General features: G+C 40.4%; 3 protein-coding genes and 1 long non-coding RNA gene across 12 annotated transcripts; 2 read left to right on the forward strand and 2 right to left on the reverse strand.

Moving 5' to 3' along the window:
• Nucleotides 1–2,901: 2,901 nt before the first annotated feature.
• LOC115670037 (uncharacterized) lies at nucleotides 2,902–4,772 on the forward strand. Of its 2 annotated transcripts, XM_030591228.2 has the most exons (5): nucleotides 2,904–3,287; nucleotides 3,447–3,524; nucleotides 3,647–3,746; nucleotides 4,069–4,202; nucleotides 4,347–4,772. In XM_030591228.2, exons 1-5 carry the CDS (start codon nucleotides 2,946–2,948, stop codon nucleotides 4,590–4,592), a joined length of 900 nt encoding a protein of 299 aa, XP_030447088.1. In that variant the 5' UTR covers nucleotides 2,904–2,945; the 3' UTR covers nucleotides 4,593–4,772. The 2 variants fall into 2 exon arrangements, with proteins under 2 accessions (XP_056177128.1, XP_030447088.1); XM_056321153.1 differs by lacking the exon at nucleotides 4,069–4,202 and having other exon boundaries at nucleotides 2,902–3,287.
• Nucleotides 4,773–6,244: 1,472 nt separating this feature from the next.
• Nucleotides 6,245–9,062, forward strand: LOC115670083 (mediator of RNA polymerase II transcription subunit 18). 3 transcript variants are annotated; one of them, XM_030591279.2, is made up of 6 exons: nucleotides 6,245–6,766; nucleotides 7,086–7,154; nucleotides 7,837–7,936; nucleotides 8,012–8,069; nucleotides 8,158–8,514; nucleotides 8,783–9,062. In XM_030591279.2, exons 2-6 carry the CDS (start codon nucleotides 7,119–7,121, stop codon nucleotides 8,883–8,885), a joined length of 654 nt encoding a protein of 217 aa, XP_030447139.1. In that variant the 5' UTR covers nucleotides 6,245–6,766; nucleotides 7,086–7,118; the 3' UTR covers nucleotides 8,886–9,062. The 3 variants fall into 3 exon arrangements, with proteins under 3 accessions (XP_030447139.1, XP_030447138.1, XP_030447140.1); XM_030591278.2 differs by having other exon boundaries at nucleotides 6,245–6,507; XM_030591280.2 differs by having other exon boundaries at nucleotides 6,245–6,507; nucleotides 7,092–7,154.
• A 471-nt stretch (nucleotides 9,063–9,533) lies between these two features.
• On the reverse strand, nucleotides 9,534–10,097 carry LOC115670085 (dirigent protein 11). Its single transcript, XM_030591281.2, has one exon. It carries the CDS (start codon nucleotides 10,095–10,097, stop codon nucleotides 9,534–9,536), a length of 564 nt encoding a protein of 187 aa, XP_030447141.1.
• A 1,358-nt stretch (nucleotides 10,098–11,455) lies between these two features.
• Nucleotides 11,456–25,216, reverse strand: LOC130140796 (uncharacterized). Of its 6 annotated transcripts, none has more exons than XR_008818801.1 (3): nucleotides 22,578–25,216; nucleotides 22,285–22,362; nucleotides 11,456–21,878 (listed from the first exon to the last, which is right to left on the reverse strand). It is a non-coding gene; the product is annotated as an uncharacterized LOC130140796 (long non-coding RNA). The 6 variants fall into 6 exon arrangements; XR_008818798.1 differs by having other exon boundaries at nucleotides 11,456–22,163; XR_008818799.1 differs by adding an exon at nucleotides 22,091–22,163 and having other exon boundaries at nucleotides 22,285–25,216.
• Between the last annotated feature and the right edge of the window lie 114 nt (nucleotides 25,217–25,330).

The raw sequence follows: 25,330 nt of genomic DNA on the forward strand, positions 1-25,330 counted from the left end.
CTCTCCAAGGAAAAAGCAAAAAAGCAACGCAAACGCAAAACGCAAACGTAGTCTTCGGACGATATTCTACTTCTTCTGCCTTCTGCATGTAGCGACAACACTGTACTAATATGCCTCGAATCTTCTCTCCCCCTCTTCCACGGTCCGTGCCTTCCCATGTTTTTCCCGTGACGATAACCGTCGTCGAGCTCTTCTTATTCCGACACCTGTCCTTCCCGAAACGATAACCGTCATCGAGCTCTTCTTATTCTGATGCCTGTCCTTCTCGGGACGATAACCCTGTTCTTCCCGGGAAGATAACAACTATCGAGTTCTTTCTTATATTGGCATCTGTCTTTTTTAAGCAGGAACCGTCGTCGAGCTCTTCCTAGCTTGACACCTGTCCTTTCGAAACATGGACCTTTGTCGAGCTCTTTCCGGCTTGACACCTGTCCTTCTCCTTGTCGATGGCCTCGATGACAATTTCCCTTGATAACTTTAGCGCTCGCTCGCCAATTCTCTCTAATTTTCAAATTTTCCACCGATGTCTGCCAGTGCTTGCCAGCTGTTTTGCTTGCGTGAGCCGTCTCATACGGGCTACGTCATCCTTTGACGTCTATTATTTTATTTACTTCAGTTGTCGACAACCTAACTAATTATAGGTGTCAACTACTTATGGAAAAAATGAGTCGCTAAATTAAGATTAATCCATAAATTAATCACTCTTGAAAAAAAATAATCTCAGTCTGGGCAATGCTGCCTGCTACCTGTGTGCTATTTATGAATGCTTTTATTTTACTTTTTTGTTTCCTCTGAAAAATAAAAAAAAATCCGAGATCAAAATTGGAAATTTTTTTTAGGACATTTTCAAATTGTTATCAAGAGAAGTTTGTGCATATTCAACGTAAACCTTATCAAATCGTGGAGTTCAAACGATTGCACACATCCAAATTGTAGCTAATTGGAAAATAGATCTTTTCAAATCGCCCTTCAAAAAATATTAAAAAGGTAAAATTCGATTCATCGGTTAAAGTCATCATCCACCTAGAATTCGATTAAATAAAAGAATACATCCTTTGGGGAGAACTTTGTTAACAGAAAATATGTATATAAAAGAAAAAAGAAGCCCGTCAATTAATTAAGATGGCTTCAGTGACATAGAAGCGAAATTCAATTTTGCATGATTCTATCAGTGTAAAAGCCTTTTATGATGAACATCCTAAGACGGAGAATTATTGCAAGATGTTGTAGATTCTAGCATGGTGTGAATCTTGATCCTTCATACCTGTATTAGACGCTACTAGGATTTAGTGTAGAAGAAGAGTGAACTTCTCAGAGTTCTATGATGTCTCTGACATACATGTTGATGTTGGCAGATGACCAATGAAGTTGGAAAGGCATTATTCTCTAAAGCAGGAGAGCTTGGGATACCTGTGGGGTTCATGCGCATGAAAGTACGGCATCATCTTTCTCAATTATGCAGACATTTCGTCTGCGATGTGATTCTTGACGATGTCGGTTTTATGGCACGAACCGATGTTTATGTCTTGTTATATGCAAGACCAATATATCTGAAAGACCCTAAATCGCGTCATGATCATTCATTCAAATTCTCGCTCATTATATTGAAATGCCATGAGCTCACATTTCTGTAATTATCCAGGGCCTCAATCTCCATATTCCAGAAATGGAGGAGCTCTGCAAAGAATTTCCTTCGACAGTGGTTTTTGCTTTGATCATTTAGCTTTCTGCAAGCCCCCACTGTGAGTGATTTAATTGTACTGACATCGAAATGCTATTCGATTCCTTAGTTCTTCAGCGAACCTTGAGGCACTTATTTGTCTTGTTCAGAAATGATGAGGACAGTCACACCTTCTCTGAGCTTCTAAGACTATCCAGATACCATCAGGTATCAGAGCCCTAGACAGGAGTTCAGTTTCTTCTCCGTTTCTATGAATACGACTATTTACTTGGCTGCTGCCATATAGTTAATGCTGTTTGAATATTATATTATGGATTACTCATGTGCAACTCTCTGAGCCACGTCTTCTTGTATTTTTCGCTTTGACAGCCGCACCATCTTCACTCCCTCTTTCACAGTGGATTTTCTCTCTCTTTTTAAAGTATCAGCTGGAGGTTCCTGTTGACACGATCTTTTCCTGAAGAGGTGTACGTAAAACTCAGTGCTCTTTTCAGGGTGTCGAGAACGCCATTTCCGTACCTTGATTTTTCTGACCTTCTTGCAAAACTTATTATCCACTTTGGTACAAACGGATGGTAAAATTTCTAAATTAGTAAATCCTTTAACTATTACGTGTCATTTAACTCAGTAATTTGATGGTAAAATTTAATAGAAACTAATAGAGGGTAAATTTATCACGTGCGTACCAGTTTAAAATTTTTTGTGATATTAACCTTAAAAATATAAATAGCGACAACTGGAAATAGAGGAAATACCTTCGACGAAGGCGTGGGGCATTTTTGCTCGTCCAGTCGTTCGTTCTTACGCTCCACGTGCCGGCGTCCGCGATTCCTCGACGGCAACCAAAACTCAAACTCCGTCCGTCCGCTCTCTCTCTCTCTCGCGTAAAAGTCGCCGAAAGACACTCGCTGCCACGTGTCCGGCCGAGAATGGACGGGGCCCCACGCGCGCTAGTCGAGGAAACAGCACACGAGCCACGTGCGCGAGTCATGGGCCTCCTGCCTTCCTCCTTCCGTTCGATTTCCTACTGTTCAAAGGTCAAGACCAACCACTCCAAGGAAAAAGCGAAAAAGCAACGCAAACGCAGTCTTCGGAACGATATTCTTCTTCTTCTGCCTTCTGCATGTAGCGACAACACTGTACTAATATGCCTCGAATCTTCTCTCCCCCTCTTCCACGGTCCATGCCTTCCCATGTGTATATATATATATATACACCTTGCATTGCAATCAACCTTCACCACTCAAAACCTAAGATACAAACAATGGCGACGGCTAGGCTGTTGCAGACGCCGGCCAGGCCTTTCTGTTCTTCCGGGTCGCCGTCTTTCGCCGCGGCGGGGAGGACCGTCGGGTGCCTGAACTTGGTGGCACCGTCCGGTGGAGAGAGGAGCGGTTTCGAGAAACCGAAGATGGTCGTGAAGGCTGCCGCGTCGGCGGTTGCTGCTGAGTCTGCGAGAGTGATCACGGCCGAGCCTTGGATAAATGGTGTGGGCGCGGATTTGGCTTCGTTTGTGGGTATTGCTGTAAGCGCCGCGCTGGTCGTTCTGAGAGCAGCTGTGAAGAGGAGGCCGATGAAGTTAAACGTCCAGTGTCTCGTTGAGAAGGTAATAGACCCCACTTCTCGTTTGAATCCTCTAGTTCGTACAACATAGGAGCTGATGCAGTATCTTGCTATGTACGTTAGAAGTAAACAAATGATGCTGAGATAGATCTGGAATCCTTTCTTGCCCCACTTAATGAATTGGGTATGATTTCTTTTGCAGGCGATAGTTGACTGCCGGTTTTTCACATTATTTGCGGTTGCGGGATCTTTACTGGGCTCGGTGTTGTGCTTCGTGGAGGTAAATAATGCACAGATGCCTCCTAATTCCCATCATGCAAGACTCGACCAATTCCTTTCCACACGCTTCCTTTATCCCGGATCCATCCAAAAATATGACGAGCGGTTCCGATCGCGTTGCAGGGTTGCGTCATTGTGATCGAGTCATACGTGGAGTACTTCCAGTCGATGTCGCGGATGTCCGATCAAGGGCACGTGGTGCTGCTGCTTATCGAAGGCTTAGGTATCTTCTCTTCTATCATTCGATGCTAGTCGAGTCACACACACCGTTGATGGTTGTTGAAATGCATGCAGGCGACGTCTAGCTTAAATATAAGAGAAACATATCTGAGGACTTCAATTCGTAATAGTTGGTCTGAAACTTCACGAAAGTGAAATTTTTTTAGCAAATGGGTTCGCCAGTTGTTACATCTGTCCATGCATATGTTTTATAAACCGGACTTCCTAGCTGGGGATCTGGCATGAAACCACTCAATCGATGTTTGCACTCGTTTCTGCTATGTTCTCGACCTCTGCTTTGTTGATTCTTTCGGGGCTCGATGCAGATATGTTCTTAGTCGGAACGGCAATGCTGATATTTGGGGTTAGTTTGCACGTGATGTTCGTCGGATCGCAGGCCAAAAGAGAGAGAGGGCCGTGGCTATCCGGGTCCAACCTCTTCGGCCTCTACTATCTGACGGTGAGCTTTCCATCTTCTCTGTGTTGCTGCTATTCGCGAGCATATTACAATTAGCTATTACGTATGACGATGATGATGGTATTCGTCGTTGATGACATCACAGAACAACACATGTTGATTTTTTTCTCGATGTTTCTTGATCAGAGGCTTCCAGCGTGGGCGGAGACGCAATCGGTTTCGCAGGCCAAGTCGAGGATCGGGCACGCGATGATGATGATCCTTCAAGTCGGGGTGCTGGAGAAGTTCAAGAGCATCCCCGTCCTGACCTGCTTGGATCTCGCTTGTTTCGCCGGCGCCGTGCTCCTTTCCTCGGCCTGCATATTCCTCCTATCGAGACTTTCTTTGAGCAGTTCTTCCGCGGATGGTGTAACGGAGAAGACTCCACTATAAAGGACTGAGAACAGTATCTTGCTGATTGATGCCAAGACCAAGCCTTTGAGGAAGCATGTGCAAACTCAAACTTCTTTCTTTTTTTATGATGAAATTGTATACATATTCTTTTCTAGTGCTGATTTTGGATCTGATTTGGCTATGGAATATTGATAATCATTGGAAGAAAATTTTGCGATAGATATTGTGAATTGTGTTGACCATATCCTTCTCTTTCTTTTCCATCATTTCCAATCTGATTTGAGCTATTCAAGAAAGTGTAAAAAGTCACCAATCTCTCTCGGACATTTTTCTCATAGAATGGTCGAACTACTTATGGAAAAAACGAGTAGCTAAATTAAGATTAATCCGTAAATTAATCACTCTTGAAAAAAAATAATCTTACTCTAGGCAATGCTGCCTGCTACCTGTGTGCTATTTATGAATGCTTTTATTTTACTTTTCTGTTTCCTCTGAAAAATAAAAAAAAATCCGAGATCAAAATTGGAAAATTTTTTTAGGACATTTTCAAATTGTTATCGAGAGAAGTTTATGCATATTCAACGTAAACCTTATCAAATCGTGGAGTTCAAACGATTGCACACATCCAAATTGTAGCTAATTGGAAAATAGATCTTTTCAAATCGCCCTTCAAAAAATATTAAAAAGGTAAAATTCGATTCATCGGTTAAAGTCATCATCCACCTAGAATTTGATTAAATAAAAGAATAAATCTTTTGGGGAGAACCTTGTTAACAGAAAATATGCATATAAAAGAAAAAAGAAGCCCGTCAATTAAAAACCTTTTAATGAGAAATACATTAATGAATTTCAAGACTTCTTATTCGACCACCAAAAAAATAAACAATAAAAAAATTCAAGACTTCTTACAATTGGTTCCTAGTTGCAACTGTCAACAATCACAGTGTGATATGTTGATATATGTACCATCATCAAATATACGTAGACTTAAGGGAAATGACCTAATTATCTTTATCATCAGTCAATTAAGTTTTAAAAAAAATAAAAAAAAATGACTTGGCTACTGTGCATGCTATGCTCCAAGAGGCTGGCGTGACCATTGGACGAGACAACTAATGATGAATAGTGATGTTGAGAGAATTGAAAAAGAGAATGACTTGTGAGGAATCTTGGCTGTAATGTGCATAGTCTAGTTCTGATATCAAAATGAAAAATATACGGAAGAGGGGTATAAGAAAAACAAATCCAGTATAATCATACAGTTGCCTGAATATTTTTTGTAGGGCATTTCTATAATATGCAGTATGATATGATAACTTATTGTCATAATTAAGAATAAAATACCACGATATGCTCACGACTCGTTGTAATCAATTGAAAAAAAATTGATTTAGAAATTCGCCGATTGAACCTAGAAAATGGGCAAAAAAAAGAGACATAGTCGACATTTTCTAGTCATTGCAATAAGTACGGGTGAGCACTGGGTGAGATTCAATTTGGGAATCGGACCGAACCGGTCTAAACCGATTGGTTCAAGGCCAGTTCTCGATCCGGTTCTGAGAACCAAGGATAGTCTGAAACCGATTCGGTTCTCCGGTTTCGAGCGGGAACCGCCGATTCTACTCGAGAACCGGTTCAACCAATCCGGTTCCCGGTTGAACCGGTTTTTTAACCCAACATATAAGTATTAACACACTCGTGAAGAACGAAGCCGCGAGCGAAAACCTCGTTCGGCCGAGAATCGGAAACGAGGCGAGGGGCTGTTCCAGTCGTTGTCGCTCGCAGCGGAAACGGGAGATTGCCGCCGGTTCCGAGCGACATCGCGAGAGCGGGAGGAGCTGTCGGAGAGCGTTTCGTTCCAGCGAATCCAACCCTTACAGCTCTCGAATCCCTGTCGTCATCGTCCATTTGCGTGCTCAATTTCGCGCGTTTTTCTTGCTTCTTCTTTAGCCTGGTAATGCTTCAATGGAGTTCGCAGACATTCCTTTTTCTTTTAAATGGGTGTTGCAAAAGAACCGAATTTGCAGATAGTAAAGTGACTTGCAGTTGACGCTTCGTACTGGGCTAGCCAGAAGCCGATCGATTCGGTTCCCCGGTTCACAGGATCAATTCCGGTTCTGGGGTTGGGAACCCATCATTCCTACAGCGAGATCCCTTCGCTAGTACCTGTCGCTCTGCCGATTTGAATCCGCTCAACTAATTCGATCGTGTTGGTAACTTCCAGACAGAGGATTGGTGTTCTCTTTTCTGGTCTCGCGTTGTTATGACAGCGGCGTCTGGAGAAGGCTGGCGTTGCTTTAGTTTTGTTTTAAGTTAAACTTGCTCCTTGGGTCTCTCAGAGCTTGGACAACTTGAAATCTGAAATCGGGTGTCTTTCTATGGTTTGGGATAAATGTATCTTTAGTATCCGAACTAGGTGGAATGCTCAAATGGAGAAAAAAGTGATTTTGTTTATCTTTCTGCAAATTTTAGAAGCTGGGTGTTGTTGCTTAATGAGTTTCCCTCCTCTTATGTTGATTTATCTTTTTGAAGTTTCAGTGACTGACGGATAATTAAAGCTTTTTGATGGAGTGTGTGGTCCAAGGAATCATAGAGACTCAGGTAAGTTTCAAAATGGGGCTTTATGCACCTCATTGTAGATATCCTCGTAAAAGTCTTGTACTTTCTTTCAATTCTCTTTAGTTTTTTAAGTTCCTTGTCGCAGCAAATCGATGGAGGTGGAGTTTAATTTTTGCTACCGACTTAGGCTTCTGTTTTTTGAGATGATCTTTGTCTTCAGATTGTGTATGAGTGCTAAGTTTATAGATTCATTCTGCTAGTATATCATCTCTTAACTTTGCTGTTGAATTATTGGAAGCTTGATCGTGTATCTAAGGTAAAATGAAGTTTCATCGTTTTAATCAGAACACCCTGCTATTTTGTTCTGAACTAGTTGGAGGTCATCAATTCGTCATCAAGTTTTCACTCTATATTGTTTTCTTCCATTGCATTAACTGTCACAATGCAGCTTTAAATTGGGAAACAGCTGTCTGTGATTGCGCTAGTCATTCTCTGATCATCTAGTTGATGGCTGTCTTCGCTAACAAAGCAGTAAATGATCTCTTTAGAAATGAATTAAGAAGCAAATTCGAAAGACTTATGACACGTATTTTTGCCTTTATCTTTATCATTTTTCCAATATATGGTTTTTTTACCTTCGAATTCCTAACTTTGCTATCTCCCGCTATAACTTGCGTTTCTTCTCTACACTTTTAACAATTTTTTCTTTCCTCATATCATGAAGCATGTTGAGGCCCTTGAGATTCTTCTGCAAGGTCTTTGTGGTGTTCAAAAAGAACGCTTGAGGATCCATGAGCTTTGCCTGAAAAGTGGTCCAAATCTAGGTGATTTTACACATTTACAACCAAGAGGCTTGGGTATCTGTCAGTCCAACTTAAAATATTGATCTCTACATGCAGGTGCAGTACCCTCAGAACTTCGAATATTGTGTGATCTTGAACAACCAGAACCTAGTTGGTAAAGCGTGATTTTTTCCAAATATTGCTCCTTGTTTGTTTGGTTGGTATAGAGAAGATGTAATCTTACTTACTAGATTATCCTTTAGGACTGTTCGGCATGTTGGGGGCTCAATGAGAGGTGCTGGTGCTGAACAGATATCAGTTCTTGTGAGACCCATGGTAGAAAGCAAAGCGAGCAAGAATGTGCTTCGTTTCTTTTATGCTCTTGGCTACAAATTGGACCACGAGCTGCTGAGAGTGGGATTTGCCTTTCACTTCCAGAGGGGTGTTCAGATTACTGTTACTGTGTCTTCAGTAAATAAGATGTTGAAACTACATGCGACTGATGAGGCTGTGCCGGTGACACCGGGTATGCAGCTGGTTGAAGTAACTGCTCCTGCAACATCAGAGAACTATACTGAAGTAGTTGCAGCTGTGACTTCATTTTGCGAACATCTTGCTCCGTGAGATTCTTAAAAATGTCCCATCCGTTTATTAGCATAATATGTGCCTGTGTAGCCCTCTCTCCTGCTAGCTGTTAGGATTGGGCTCATCTTGTGTTTGATTGCCATATATAATGCATGTTTGAGATTTGTGTGTCAGAAGAAGAGACTGTTTAACAGATTGTGCTTGGAAGCATCAGAATAAATGTTTGGAATACTCATCTTGCTTGTCTAAATATATGATGCTCCTTTTAAATTTTTGACCATATTTGTCATTATTTGTTTTCAGGCTCTTGCATCTGTCAAAGCCGGGCATCTCAACAGGGGTTGTTCCAACAGCAGCTGCTGCTGCTGCATCTCTCATGTCTGATGGTGGTGGTACAACTTTATAACAGGATCATGAAGCTGTAGAAGGTCGTCTTGTACTACATGTTGCACCCATAACTTCTTTGTTGTCGCAATATAGGTCCTTCCCATGGTATATTGGTAGTTCTTCTGTTACTAACTTGTAGTGATGAACCAACCAAGAAGTGAAATGGCACTCTATAGTGAAATGACACTCTATTCTCTTTTCTTGTGGTTCTGATATTATAACCAACATTCTTAGAGTAAGCTTTTCATTAGATTGTTCTAGCTTGGCTTGATTCTCAATGGTTTAAGCTGGCCGTGGCGGTCATCATGCCTCCGTCCTCCTGTAATTTGTTGATTACTAGTTTTCAGTGATTGTTACAGACCCCTCGAGACAATCAATGGTTAACTGTATTTATTGGGGCCTATTGGACATGGATGTTGAATTGGTGGTTCCTAGCTAATCATTAGTTTAGTTTAAGCCGGGGGTATCGGCAAATTAAAACTGCCATACGGAGCGAATAAAACAGTAATAATATGTATAAACTCCAAATCGTTGCTGCTGCTTTCTCATTTTCATCTGTTAGAAATTAATACAGGGTGATTCTCATCCTTATAAGCAAGAGAATTGGAAGAGGTGCCAAAAAATTTACAAAAATATGAGTAGCACAATCTTTAAATTGAACTGTGGATCATCCTGGGATGGTCTGAGACCTGTTAGGGAACTTCAGTTGCAACTTGATGTGGTAAGTAGTTGGATCGACGTCAGATGAATGCTTTTGTGCTTGAGCAAAAACAGCCAGTCCGCGGGCAAAGGCAAAATCGCCTGTTCCACCGATAACAGTAAGCTCTTGTCTGTCCTCATGATCGACGTGCCTTGCCTCTACACTAAGACTACCGGAATATGTTGCCGTGTCGAAAGTCAGATAAATAACATTAAATGCCGAATGGGCAAAGTGTTCGACGGGGATGATGAAGCCTTGAGCTCGGCCGATGACTCTGGAAGTGCTCTCAGGGCCCTCGGTGAGTGTTCGGTGGAATGTGAATGCTCCCCCTACTGATCCCGTCACCTGCTGCTGGTTATTTGAGCTCGGAGTGCTCGGTTGCTGGATGTACAGAGATAGGGCAAGCCACGGCGGCGGCGGCGATTGGTTCTTCGATTGGTGTCGGTGAGCCACCGGCGAGAACAGGGCCAGGAGAATCACCGCGAGTGTGGCTAAAACGACGGAGCCACAGAAGATGATTCGGGGGAGCATGATGCAGGAAAATGGCTCCCTATTGAATGTGATCGTTTTGAGTTTCAGTGGTAATATGGATCAGTTTGTGTGCAGTTTTGTACCTTTCATTTGGAAGGTTGGGTTAACCTGCTCCGCTTCCTTTGATTTGCATCACCTAACCCTCTATAAGAAAATCTGCCTTTCTTTCCAGAAAGGGATTGCGGTGTGCGGCAACAGATTTCAACGACATAGCCCTCGATTTTCGTTATTAAAAACAAGTGGTGAGTTGAACTCTTTTCGAATGGTCAAATGGCAAATACAATTCGTGCTCACCTTTTCTCCTCTTTCAATTTTGTCCCTACCTTTCTAGGTTATCAAAATAAATCCCAACCTTTCAAGATTATATCAAATCTTATCCCAAAACTAGATTCCCTCAATAATTACCTTCGGCCCCTTTTCAGCCTCAAGTATTTATAGCATTGCAATGAAGACCATTTTGTAGAAGACCAAGGTTTTTCAAATTTCTCTTCATACCAGCCTGATAAATATTGTCCTTTCAATTATAGAAATGTCAGATTATTCACCCATAGGTATCCTCCCTCGGACAATAAGATTGGGATTTATGCTGCCACTTAGTTTTCAGTAGGAATAAATTTTTAAGGTTAATTCAATCATGTGAATAAATTGATGGCAAGGAATTAGATGGATACTTTCTACTAGCCCGATTTTGTCCAGGATAAGCAGCAGCTCTCCACCAAAGTATCTCTTTTCTCCCCGATGGGGTCGTCATCCTCAAAATTCAAAATCGATGAAAAGTAGTGCCCGTTTCTCAATCTTTGGATATCATCGCAACATCGGTTTATGCAAAGTCTATCAATCCATGACTACTAAGTTAATGAGTATATAAACAAGTACCGAACCGTGAGCTTATCTATTGAAGATATGCCATGATTTAATAAGTCGAGAGTTTATCATGTTTTTGTCAATCTTATAAGGTAATTTCACTTCTACACATGGTAGTTTCAATTGCAGATGACATAGCACGTGGGAGTTATTATCCTCGATATTATACTAAAAATACTAACTCGAAATAAAGATACCAACCATTTGCAAAACTACTAAGGCAATTTGACTCTCACTTGTACAGCAATTCATTCGTCTCCTTCACCACCAAAGTATTACTTACTAACAAAAGACCATATGAGAGCATTTGGGATTTCACAGTACGGTAATAGTGATTTGTTTATCCGTTAGAAGATTTTCAAGCATTTAACATTGGACAGAGTAAACTATGTTTATTGGCTGCAACTTGTACGAATCTTTAATTTGGGTCCGCAGAGGTCTTTTTTTATTTATTTTCTGTTTTGTCATTTCATCTAAAACCTAAACTGTCGATGTAGATAAAAAATCAATAAATTGCCAAAAGATGCACACGAAAATTTACGTGGTTCGGCCAACTTGGCCTACCTCCACGGATGAAAAAGAGCACATCATCATTGTGAATCGAGAATCACAACATGGCAGCCGTCCAGATTCAATTGCTCGCTTGGCAACACATTCCCTAAAATTTCAAGACATCCATCCCTACTTGAGCAGCACCAAGCGGATCTGGTTCCCCTCTGCTACGGTCACACCACAACAAGGGCATGACAACTCTTTATCTTCCAGATGATTCTGGTGACTTAACTAAGACAAAAGAGAACACAAGCCTTCAGAAGAGCAGAAAATTTACAACTCCAGATGGGATAAGGTATTGTCCTTTACATCAAGAGAAAATTGCAGTCTCTCCAGCCAACCAATCTACCATATCTGCACTTCAGCAAATTCAATGGCCGCCGCATTGCTGAGAATAGCCTTCCTCGCCACAATTTTTCACCAATTCTGAGGTTGGCATGATAATTGCATCATCTGCACTAGTTTCTTGGGCCACAGAAGCTCTTTTCATATATGAATACAATCGTGACGTTTGAAGAATGATCCAAAACAAGTATCTTAGCACATAAGATAGTACAAAGGACGTGTCATTCTAAAACTCACCCCTCTTGTCAACATGGATTTGCAGAAAGTTTGTGGACAGTTCACTATCGTTGGCTTGACAATACCTTCTCACAATTAAGCCTGGCTCTGTCACCATATATATAACGCGAGCAAAATCCCTAGCATTTCATTATCAACAATGCTAAAAAATTGTAAGAGATGATGAAGTAACGAAGGAGCTGAGGAGCACAGATCAATGGATCTGGCTCTAAACAGATTTGAAATCACCACGACAACCTGGAGCTGAGGGACATGCAAATAGAAGATCCCGGCTTCTTCAAATAAACAGATTCAGAATCTGCAAGATAACCCTCTTATCTCACTTGTCATCCAAAGAAAGAGATAACAATCAAGAGAGAGAGTCATAACTACGTTCAAAATTAAAATTAAAGATAGGGATTCTGAAATTAAATACAAACATCAAACTTCTACTGATAGCTCCGTCATCATAATCATGTGCCCCAAAGATGTTTCCAAATCTGAACATTCAAGTAAATCTCAAGACAGTAGAGTAATACCTGTTCACAATCAGTTGAGATTGTATCGGGCTTAACCAATCTGTCAAGAACAACCATAGGCAAACAAAAACCCAACAATGAATTCAGGTCCCTAGGAGGCGAAGGAGATATACCAAGACCTTTTCATCAGTTCGAAGATCTATAGGTGGGACTGGCAATCTCGGTTAGTTCTCAATTTCATGACCTCTCCTGATTGCTGACAGCGGAAACAATAAAGCCTTGCAAGGTAAGCATCAATGAGAAGGAAAACGAGTAATACTAACAAATCCTTAAGAATTGCCTCTTGATCAGAACTAGAGATAGCTTTCATATGGCTACATGATCAAGGTAGTTACCAAACTTAATACAAAATACTCATTATATAACAAGAACCAGGTTACTATAACGAATAAATGGAAGTGCTCAGCAGTAATAGAGGTGGTAATTAGTACCAGAAACTGGACACAAGTAAATACTTCCACATCTAATAGCATTTACAATAACCATGCTAGGTGAGCATTTCCCAGAGAGCCAATAACATAGTGGCCGGCAAGAATCTGTATAACCAAAGAAGAAACGTTTCGTCATTACTCAATATAGCTAGATGAGATATCAACACTCTTGAAGATCACCTTCCTAATATCTGGTGTATGCTATTAAAAGGACCATCCACATCAACGACATCAGAATCTAGGGAGAAATGAGTAAGATAGGTTTTGTGAAACATCTCCATCAGGTGTAAATCTTATATACATCACAAGGGAATCAAGGCGAGAACAACTAAATAACAAAGAAAAGAGAATAGACCAATCTCATATACGGCTGAAGCAATTTCCCAAGAAGGTAAGAACCTCATCCATTTGCAACCTACCAGTCATTTCAAGTGAAATTACCATTAAGGGAGTGCAGATGCTAACTATCCAGCCAAACTAAGATGGTATCATCCTTACAGTGACTGAAATGATTGAAAGACTCCTGCAATTAGTAAATCTTCCCTGCCTTAATTAAATTCCATAGCTATTAAAGACCAGAAAGAAACCATATCCATATAAAACACAATTTGTTTCCACATTGTCCGACTTATCGACAGTGTGTCGTGATCAAAACCAAAAAACCTCAGTCTCAACAACCATCTTGACCAAATTGAAATCACCATTATCTTAGAAACCGGTGAAAGGTTGTAGAGATGTGTTCATCAATCTCATTCAAAGACTTCTAGATCATCAGCTCAACCAAAGAGTGCAAGATAGATCAATAGACCTCCAAAAAGCCCAAATGTCTTATTCTATGTAACCAACAGACCAGTTGTGTTGTATTCATTGTCCTCAGACAACAGTCTCAAACAAAATGATCACTCCAAGAGGAAAGAAGCCACTTCCAATTCACAGAATAGTGAATACCAGAATTAGTTAATAATACAATTAAACTTGGAAAGATCAATCAATGATGAATCAATCAATGATCAGATGAGCGCAAACCCTAACGATTCCCACAACATGCCAGAGTCCTGGTGAGCTGGAGGCGTAACCTTTGGATAATAACATCAGAATCAGACCGATTGAATAATCAATCAACAAACAAAAAGAAAAGGCAAAGGATCAAGAGCGCATTTCGGGAACGATGTCTCCTCTGAAGAGTACTTCGCAGAGGCTGTCAACTGAGAGGAGCATGCAAAATCATAGACACATGACGAGAAGGATGAAGACACGAGGGAGGGGGCTATTTCTAGGAAGGAGTCGCCAGCTTTCGAACTTCAATAAAAATAAGACGAAGCGAATCTGGATTGGGTAATGATCTGTTAAGGAAAACAAAATCTGGATTGGGAATAGATGTTTATCGCATCTCCTCTAATCCTTGAAAATGAGAACATCATAAACCAGATATTTGCAGAGTTCATGCAGCTACAGACAACCCCTACAGAAAGATCAAGTCATCGTTTATCACCCCGATCCACAAAGAAAAACAACAATTCAGTAGCTCAACTACACATAATACCGTTAGATAATAACCTCCTGTCTTCCCCAAACTCAAGAACTTGGATTCTCCAACAACTTTGATCAATTAGCATCCTCACACGGTCCTTGGTAAGATCGCTCTAAACTGGAACAAGCACCGAATGACTGAATAAATCCGTATAGCATGGAAGCCACTAGTTAATATGATCAGTGGGAGACTTGAACCTCAATAACGTCGATAATTTCTGTATAAAATCAGAGCCTTCACCAACATTGTTCTGAAAATAGACCCAGCCAGATTCTTCAAAATTAATTCCTTCAAAGTAAATACCAAAGTAAATGAAACCGATCATAAGGCAACCATTTAATATCTTCAATTAGAAGCAAGATGACTCTGAGCAACCCTTGTGGAGCCGATGAGAAAGAGACCCTAGAACCATGAATTAGAGTATCTGGACTACAAAATCATCATTGGCAAAAAATCACACCGCAATTGGAGATTTATAATTCATAGCCCTAAAGAGCTTCAACAGCTATGCTTTATTACATTAGATTATACATGCGAAGTAGAAGGGGAAGTAGACTGAATCCATGCTCACCAGATACGTTAAAACCTCAAACCAAAGCTTATTCACTGTAGGATTGTTGTCTGCCCCTTCAGTTTCACCCATAAAAAAAACTACAAAATTTGACAAAAGCGCCAACCCAGCACCTAGTGTCTGATCCTCCCAGCCTGACCAGCCACGTCTGCTGACAGCATACACGCAACAACACAGCTTTGTGATGGATAATAAACAGCAGAATCAGCAGAAAGGAGAGAACCGGTCAGAGCGCAAGCAATGCCAAGTGAAGTTATGTCTAGATGGCTGTCCTGTCAACATCCCCATGAGAGGCCTCATCACATATGCCTATCATGAAACATGAGAAGAAGGAGACCTTCTAGTTATGAAAGGAACCTTCGTGGTGTCTGTTATTAGGAAGCTAAAAGGCAAAAGCACAGTACCAGTTCATCTTTTCAGACTGAGATGCTAACAGTTTAAATGAAGTATATCTTAGGTCCTGGCAGGAAAGTCTTCACATCCCACGGATCAATGAGAACCTAAAATATAATTAGACCCTCGAGGTGGCAGCATTACAAACTAGAAACAACCCATCTCACCTACAAAACCTGATTTGTAAAATGTCCCCAACAATGTTACTGTACCAGAAGAAAGTATTATAGCAGTGGAAAATATAGGCTAAGCAAACCCATACTGATATCTTATTGCAACTCAGGAGACTTAGTACTCTCTTTTTGCAAATGTGTCCAACAGAGAGGCCAACCGATGACAACCAGAGATCTTACGTCAAACTTCAAACCCTCAAAGAATAGTCAAGCTAGTTCTTGCACACCCTATCATAAAAGCACGTCCAAAATATCAATTGATTAGGAATTTGATCCATATACACATGGAGATTGAGGACATCAAATGAACCAAAATCCAAGAAGTGGGAACTTATCCAATTTCAAACAAAGCCCGGACTCTGCAATTCATCAACTCAGCCACACAGAAAAGGCGATAGATCATCACTTCTAAAATGTGGCAAAACTCCAACCTATAAACGAATTAGAACAAAGACAATTGTCATCTTTCCACTCCAAGGGAATCATCTGAGGAATGAGATTCAACAAAAACCCAAGCGCCTACGCAGCAGGAGTTAATCGAAATTTCAGTTCTTCACCCGGTCCTGAAGATGATCACGGACTCTGCCCATCCACCAACCCAACCAAAGATTGATGTGAATAGATCGTTGAACTCGAGTAAAGCTCAGTTATTCCAAGTAATAATTGAACAACCTCATCATATGTACCATTCTTTAGACAACATCCTCAATCAAAGAGATCGCTCCGTGAGAAAAGAAGCTAATACCAATCCACTGGATTATAATGCCAGAAACAGCTCCAAAACAACAGAAGGATGGATCAATGAGTGTAAAAACTAACAATGTCCATGACCACTCCTCAACAACCACCTAAAGCATAGAAATCAGCTGATAAACGGAAAAGTTCCACCAAAGGTTCTGTACCAAAAGAAAACACATCAATCGTATAGAATGAAAGCCTAAGCCAAACTAGGTATTGTGTGAAGCTAGTTTTCCGAAAAATAAAAAAAGTAAGACGAATAAATCGTACATGCAATATCTGCATGATTTACCAGCAATTAAAATAGTGATTGCAGCATGCATTACAAGAATGAAGAGTGTAATGAGCCAGAACTTAGTGGACCTTAAGCTTTCCAGACTCCTAAACAATCCCTTCAATGGATGATAGTCAATGATTATTCACCTTATAAATACAACAAAAGCCAATAGAAGCACGAAGAAAGAAGAGATTGTTAAATGAAATCTAGAAAGAACCATCGCAGATTGACGACATTCCACATTGAACCAGAAGAGGTTTGCATCGAAGGAAAGAGAACTACGCCCTAATCATCACACCAAAACTGGAAAAAAGATCTACAAAGCGGCTGCTTGTCCAATTTCAAACAATCATCAACTCAGCCCCACATAAGACCACAATAGATTGCCACTTCTCAAACCCGGCAAAACTTCAACCTGTAGAGGAATTAGAACTCGACAATAATTATCTCACCGCTCCCCAAAGATAATCAACCGAAGACAAACTTAAATCAAAACTACAAAATGCCTCGAAATCTTCAAAATTTCAGTCCGTTGCACGTCCTGATGATGTGATCAAAGACTACTTCAGAACTCAAGCAAACAAAGACGGCATAATAGATCACCATTCCTCCAAGAAGCCCAAGCACCTTATTCTATGTTAACTGGCCAGCTCCCATGTATTTAACATCCCTAGACGACATGCTCGGTTGAAGAGATTGCTCCAAGAGGAATGATAAAGGAAATAAAATCGAAAGTCATAAGTGCCAGCCAAAGTTAGATTTGCCAAGAGTCTGCTATAAGAGCACCATGACGAATACATCCTGCATGAACTATTTGCCTGATTTCCAAAAACGATTCGATTAGTGATTGCAGTTCAAATATAATATAGGAATGATGAGAAGCAAGCCAAAACTAATGTGGACCTCAAGCTTTCTAGACTTGTAAACAACTCCTACACAACAGAAGAAAGTCGACAATTATTAACCTTCCAAAAACAACTTAATACTCAGATAAAAGTGCCAAAGTATTCAGGATCTACGTAGCACCGACACCGACATGCCACATGCGACACGACACGACACGACACGCAATATGTCATTTATCAAAAAATAGAGAATTCCGACACATTGTATATTAAATATATAGTTTTATACATACATGATAAATTATTATTTTTAAATTCGATTTAAGTCCACAAATAAATAAATAATAATAAAAAGTCTAGAATTTACTTCATGTCATGGAAAAATAAATAATAAAAAAATAATGGCGTGTGCCGGGAGGGAGAGGAGGACGAGCCATCTGCTAGAAAGGTTCTTGGTCCATGAAACGGAGAAGGGTGGTGGTGTGTTCAGGGTGGGGATTCGGGGGTTGGAGCTTGGAGGATGCGAAGGAAGAAGATGAGAAATGGTGAGGAAATAGATGCAATCGGTGTTCCTCTTCAAGGCCTCCTCGGCGGACGTCATTGGTTCAAGCGAAGAAGAGAAATCGCGAAGCGAGAGGGGGAGGGAGTATAGAGCGCGAGTGAAGGCACTCTAAAGATGAGAACAAAAGATTAGGATTTTCTTTCACCCTTTTCTTTCTTTTATTTTTTTATTTTTTTATACATTTACATTCTGACCCCTAATTTTTTGAAAATTTATAAAATTGACCCCGTGCATGTTGGAATTGAGTGTCGGGATTCCGGACTCACATGTCGGCAGCGTGTCCAGCTCGTTGACAGCATGGCAGATTTCCCACACCTGTTGACCACGTGTTGGACACCGACACGTCGGCCTCCCGAACGTGTCCATGTTACATAGTTAAGGATCTTGTCCAATCAAACCATTCCTCTAATATCCAACTATGAAGAACCATCATAGATTAAAGAAAGCTCCTTATTGAAGTAAGAGGTAAAGTTAACTGATTTCTGACCTACAAAAGAAAGAGAACTGAACGGTGATCCTCTTGCTTTAATAAAAACATAAAGAAACTAGAGTCAGCAAACATTATCAAGAATCCAATAAATGAGAGCTTATCCAATTTCAAACAAAACCTGGTCACCACAATTCATCCACTCAGCCTTGCAAAAAAGGCGATGGATCAGCACTTCTCAAATTCAGCAAACCTTCAACCTAAAGCAATTAGAAGTTGACGATTATCATCTCAATTCTTCCCACTACCCCCAAAGATAATTAATGAAAGAATTATTTTTGAAAAAGAAACATAAGTGTCCAGGAAATTATTAAAAGTTTCAGTTCATCACCCAGTACTCCTAGTCCATCAACCCAACATTATACTGCAAAGGAATAGTCAGTTGCAAAAAAGCTCGAATGCTTTATTCTACAAAAACAATTGACCAAATTCATCATATTTCCTGTTCTTTACATGATATCCTCGGAAGTAGAAATCGGTCCATCAGAGAAGAAGTTACTTCAAATCCACGAGAAAACAGATCCAGAATCTGCTTGTAAAACAACTAAATAGAACGACCAACCAATCAATTAATAAATGGTCAAAGCAGGAGAGTAAACCCTAATGATGTCCATGATCATGGCAAAGTCCCAAAGAGGCAACAGGAAACAGATGAAAATAAGCTTCTGCAACAAGCCAGATCCTTATTAATTGATTCTTATGCAGCAAGAAAGAACATCACTGATCCCAGACGCTCCATATGAAACTTGGCCAGGTAAAGTATTGCCCCATTCAAACTTTGATCTGCGAAGGGAAGAGAACTAGATCTGATATTTCGGATTAACTAGAAAATAACAGAACTAAACGACAAGTTTCATCCAAACCAATAACTGCCTAAGTTCCCACAAGCAGGATCTCATCCAATCTCAAACAATTATAAACTCAACCCCACAGAAAACGCAACAGATCACCAGCTGTCAAATCCAAAAAGACTTCCAACCTGTAAAAGAAGCCTAGAAGGTTGTCAAAATTTCAGTCCATTGCTTGTTCTGAAGACAAAGACTTCTAGATCATCAGCTCAACCAAAGAGTGCAAGATAGATCATTACTCCTCCAAAAAGCCAAATGTCCTATTTTATGTAACCAATTGACCAGTTACATTGTATTCATTGTCCTCAAACAACATCCTCAGACAAATGATCACTCCAAGGAGAAAGAAGCCACTAATGAATACCAGAAATACAATTAAACAGAAAGATCAATCAATGATGAATCAATCAACAATCAGAGGAGCGCAAACCCTAATGATGCCCACAACATGGTAGAGTCCCAGAAAGGTGAGGCGTAACCTTTGGAAAATAACATAGCATAAACAGAATCAGACCGATTAAATAATCAATCAAGAAACAAAAAGAAAAGAAGAGAACCAAGAGCGCGTTTCAGGAACGATGTCTCCTCTGAAGAGTACTTCGCAGAGGCTGTCAACTGAGAGGAGGAATGCGTGCACAATCACAAACTCAACGATGAGACTGAAGGATGAGGACACGAGGGAAGGACTATTTCTAGGAAGGAGACCCCGGCTAAGATGAAGCAGATATGGATTGGATAGTGAGCTGTTGGGGCGTTCACCTTGCAAAGAAGGAACCATCACAGATCATACGTCGACCAAACACTGACCTCCAAAGGAATGAGAATCAGTTTTCGCATTAATTGGAAAATTATGAGATTGTTGAATAAATTTCATTCGAACCGATAACTGCCTCAAGAAACGATAGCTTCTCCAATTTCAGACAATCATCAGCTCACGGCAGATCACCACTTGTCAAGTTTGGCAAGAGTCCAACCTGTGAGAGGATTAGGACTAGACAATAATCAACTCCCAAAGATAAAAGACTGGAACAAATTTAAATCAAAACCAGTAAATTTCAGTCTATCACCTGGTCTAAGATGTGATCAAAGACTACTCGTTTATCATCTCAACTCAAGAAAAATACAACAGACCCATCAGTCCTCCAAAAAGCCTAAACTGACCGGCGTCATCGTACTCATTTTGTCCTTGACATCCTCAGACAAAAAGTTCGCTCCAAGGGGAAAGAAGCCACTGCGAACTCACCAAATAACAAAATCCAGAAGCAGCTCGTAAAACAAGTAAACAGAAATATCGATTGGTCGATAAATCAATAAAGGATCAGAAGAAGAGCTAAACCAAGCACTTCCCATAACGACATCCTCAGACGAAAGAGACATGATCCAAGAGGAAAGAAGCCACTACCAATTCACAGAATAACAAAAATCCAGAATAAGCTGGGAAAACAATAATGCAAAGACTGATCAGTCAATGAATCACTTAGCGTAAACAAGATAATTCGGATAACCATGGGTATTGTCCCAAGAAACCAAGCCAAACCCTCAAGAATCTCCACAACAGGGGTTCTGCAACCAGATGCTTCAAAAATCAGACAGAGAAAGGAATGGGCCGATCCACAATCAATCAGGAAAACAGAAACAAAAGAAGAAGGGTCGATGAAGAACAGTAAATCGTGATTGGTACATATGCAGCAAGAAAGAACCATCACCAATCACAGAATCAAAATTGAATCGGTAAAGTATTGCCTCGACCAAATTCTGACCTGCGAAGGAAAGAGAACATCTGATCGTTCAACCTTAACTAGAAGATAACAAAAGTGGAAGACAATTTAGGAATTGATGCATATGCAGCAAGAACATCACTGATCGCAGACGTTCGATATCGAACTTGGCCCAGTAAAGTATTGCCTCGACCAAACTCTGATCTGTGAAGGGAAGAGAACTAGATCTGATCTTTCGGATTGATAGAAAATAACAGAAGTGAAGGACAAGTTTTGTTCAAACCAACGATAACCAGGGATTCAAAAAATTATCAACTCAGCCCCACTGAAAACGCAACAGATCACCCAACTGTCAAAATTTCAGCCCATCGCTTGTCCTGATGACAAAGACTTCTAGATCATCAGCTCAACCAAAGAGTGCAAGATAGATCATTAGTCCTCCAAAAAGCCCAAATGTCTTATTCTATGTAACCAACTGACCTATTGCGTTGTATTTATTGTCCTCAGCCAACATCCTCAAACAAAATGATCGCTCCAAGAAGAAAGAAGCCACTGCCAATTCACGGAATAGTGAATACCAGAATCAGCTCCTAATACAATTAAACTTGGAAAGATCAATCAATGATCAGATGAGCGCAATCCCTAACGATGCCCACAGCATGGCAGAGTCATGGAGAGGCGGAGGCGTAACCTTTGAAAAATAACATCAGAATCAAACCGATTTAATAATCAATCACGAAACAAAAAGAAAAGGAGAAGGATCAAGAGCGCGTTTCAGGAACGATGTCTCCTCTGAAGAGTACTTCGCAGAGGCTGTCAACTGAGAGGAGCGTGCACAATCATAGATGCACGATGAGAAGGATGAAGACACGAGGGAGAGGGCTACTTCTAGGAAGGAGATACCGACTTTCGAACTTCAATAAAAATAAGACGAAGTGAATCTGGATTGGATAGTGATTTGTTGGGGCCCGAACACCTTGCAAAAAAAGAACCATTGCAGATCATACATCAACCAAACACCGACCTTTGAAGGAATGAGAATCGGTTTTCGCATTAATCAGAAAATTATGGGACTGGAGAACAAATTTCATTCAAACCCGATAAAGCTTAACCAATTTCAGACAATCATCGGCTCGTAGCAGATCACCGGTTGTCAAGTCTGGCAAGACTCCAACCTGTGAGAGGAATAGGACTAGACGATAATCAACTCCCAAAGGAAAAAAGACTGAAGAACAAATTCCAATCAAAACCAGTAAATTTCAGTCTGTCGCCTGGTCTACGACGTGATCAAAGACTACAAATTCGTCATCTCAACCCAAAAATAGACGGCAAAACGGATCATCAGTCCTCCAAAAAGTCCAAACATCTTAGTTTTATTAAACAAACTGACCAGTCTCATCGTATTCATTGTCCTTGACATCCTCAGACAAAAAGTTCCGCTCCAAGGGGAAAGAAGCCACTGCGAGTTCACCAAATAACAAATTCCATAAGCAGCTCGTAAAACAAGTAAAGGATCGGTCGATGGATCAATAAAGGATCAGAGGAGGAGGTAAGCCAAGCACTTCCCATAATGACACCCTTAGACGTCAAGAGATACGACCCAAGAGGAAAGAAGCCACTGCCCATTACACAGAATAACAAGAATCCAGGATAAGCTGCCAAAACACAATGACGCAAAATTCGATCGATGGGTCGATTAATCACTAAGCGATCAAAGGACGAGGCGTAAACCAGATAATTCCGATAACCATAGACATTGTCATCCCAAAGAGGCCAAGCGAAACCCTCAAGAATCTCCACAGCAGGGGTGGGGTTTCTGCAACCAGATAGCTTCAAAAATCAAGACCGAGAACACAATCGAGAGCCATCAATGATCAATCAAGAAACGGAAACAAAAGGAAGAACAATGGGTCAGTGAAGAATGCTTAATCTCTGGACAACATTGGATATGTGAACAAGCAAGTCATCTTGTGTTCCATGTGTCCCATTGGCTATAAAAGCCTCCACATTGGACTTGAAAATCATCTCCAAAAAAGTTAAATTCTTAGGCACATCACAGAATCTTCCAAATAGGCACTCTAGAAAACCAAATACGGAAATAAATAAGACCAACATGATAATCAACCCCAAACCAGAAGCCAGAACGGGACAAATAAGGACTTCCTGATGTCTCTTCTCAAGTTCATCAGACTTGAAGTCATCCTGCAAACAGCACCCAAACTAGGAAACTGACAATAGATGATTACACATGCCATGCGCGCATCTCATGTAAAGTCTTAGTTCCTCAAAGACCCAAGAGACAGAGCAAAGAAAGGAGCCACCACAGAATTCCCTTTTAAATGATATTCGAACTTCATCCAACTAATTCTGCAAAGCTTTTTTTCACTTCCATAACTCAACAGACATCTCTTCAATGTTGCTTCCAATGGATCAATAATTCACAATATGGGGTCAATTATCCATCTGGTTAGATGTTGGAGAAGTGAAGAAATAGACACGGTGTTCAATTCGTGCAAGCATAAAACAAGTGCAGCCACACCATTTCAGTGGCTGCAAACTGTAATCAACTTGAGAGTGTTAATCAAAGATCATCAACGAGACAAAGAGCCGCCAAATATCTAACAACCCAATCAAACAAGTCTCGACCTCTAATCCATTAAAGCAAAATGTCAGAGGATAATACTACCGGTCCATCCAATATAAACAGGATCCCACCACTTGATGCCAAAGTAGGTCTACCCCTGAAAATTTTTTGTATAAGTCAATCCGATTTTCGAAGTCTAAACCGAAAAAAGCACACTAAAACAAAAACGAAAAAGAAAAAAATGAAGCAGAGAAGGGCAGGCAGTCACTAATGCGCATCATTAAGTCCTGACTGATTCAGGAAATCCATCCGAGTATAATATGTCCAGTTGCTAGTTTAACGTTCCTAGTGAAGAATCTGTACGAACAGAAAAAGAAACAAAAAGTGCATATCAACAGGCCAGAATGAACAATATTAAACACTAACGAGATATAAGACATGGTTCACTTCTCTTCAAATTCATCCAACAAGGTAGCCACCTAAATTGCAGACTGAACAGCTGCCCAGATGAGAGTTTCAAGTGTGATACTGATAGAGCACATTACTGGGTCCACATTCTGAGAAACAAGAGACAACACCAATGAGGTGTGAGAACATACCAAAAATGACGTCTGGAGGTGGTAAAAGAATCTTGAACATAGGTATCAGTTTAAGGCATTTGACCCAGTCGAAGTCCTTGGGTCCTGGGACAAGCTAGGATACCATGTCAACCTAAGGCATTAGCATCAGTTTAACTGAAGGCACTGCAGTGTGACAATTGGATTATACGAATCACAAGAAGGAAACTATTTTCGATAGATAAGGATAACCTATTCTCTTGTTAAAGGAAAGCAAAGATGGATTTTACATGAAAGAAATGGCAATAAATCCAGTCATCATTGGAGCAAAGAGTTCTTGGATAGCAGGCACCAAAAGCAGTAGTCTCAATAACCTTTACTAGGACAGCAGGCACCCTCCAAGAGACATCCATTCTCATTGAAAACATTTTTGGCAGACACCAGTTGAAGGAGCAGATACCCAATTATGAGAGAAGAAATATCCAGTAACACCATCATCAACATAGTCACAGTAAATGGTAAAAGATACTGCGCAGAAGTGATCATACTTCTATCAATAGTGCTTTTCCTAATGGAAAGACAAAATGCTCTTCAGGGAAATCCATATCTTCGAGAACTTAAGGTGCAAAGAATAATGACTGCTCGATAATGAAAATGCCTGAAAAAACAATATGTAAAATTCTAACAAAAAGCAATAAGAAGGATTAGTGAATATAAGAAATGAAAGCAAAGTTTTCAAGATAAAAGAGGGTTCCTATTGTTGAAAATTAGTATAATCCATTATAACAACTGAAAATCATACCAAAAGATTTAACTGGCAAAACAAAGCATGAAAATCAGATAAAAGTACTTGGTAATGGAAAAATACCCAATGCCCATGTGGCCAAATTTGCTACCAATATCGGGGAAAAGAGAAAGGGGAAATTAATGTATACACAAAATGCTTGCAGACGCATTCCTCTTCATTAACTTGGAAGAAATTCCAAAGTGAAAAAAGTAATT

Source organism: Syzygium oleosum, unplaced genomic scaffold (genome assembly GCF_021117445.2).
Source record: "Syzygium oleosum isolate NSW1041296 unplaced genomic scaffold, Sole_v2.1 Sole_v2.22, whole genome shotgun sequence".
Taxonomy (NCBI): domain Eukaryota; kingdom Viridiplantae; phylum Streptophyta; class Magnoliopsida; order Myrtales; family Myrtaceae; genus Syzygium; species Syzygium oleosum.

Excerpts from the sequence above, each read along its gene's own strand:
- LOC115670037 (XM_030591228.2), top strand. The coding sequence starts at position 2,946 with ATGGCGACGGCTAGGCTGTTGCAGACGCCGGCCAGGCCTTTCTGTTCT. Across the intron at positions 3,525-3,646 it reads CGGTGTTGTGCTTCGTGGAG|GGTTGCGTCATTGTGATCGA; the intron begins GTAAATAATGCA and ends ATCGCGTTGCAG. Across the intron at positions 4,203-4,346 it reads TCGGCCTCTACTATCTGACG|AGGCTTCCAGCGTGGGCGGA; the intron begins GTGAGCTTTCCA and ends TTTCTTGATCAG.
- LOC115670083 (XM_030591279.2), top strand. The coding sequence starts at position 7,119 with ATGGAGTGTGTGGTCCAAGGAATCATAGAGACTCAG. Across the intron at positions 8,070-8,157 it reads GAACAACCAGAACCTAGTTG|GACTGTTCGGCATGTTGGGG; the intron begins GTAAAGCGTGAT and ends ATTATCCTTTAG. Across the intron at positions 8,515-8,782 it reads TTTTGCGAACATCTTGCTCC|GCTCTTGCATCTGTCAAAGC; the intron begins GTGAGATTCTTA and ends ATTTGTTTTCAG.
- LOC115670085 (XM_030591281.2), bottom strand. The coding sequence starts at position 10,097 with ATGCTCCCCCGAATCATCTTCTGTGGCTCCGTCGTTTTAGCCACACTC.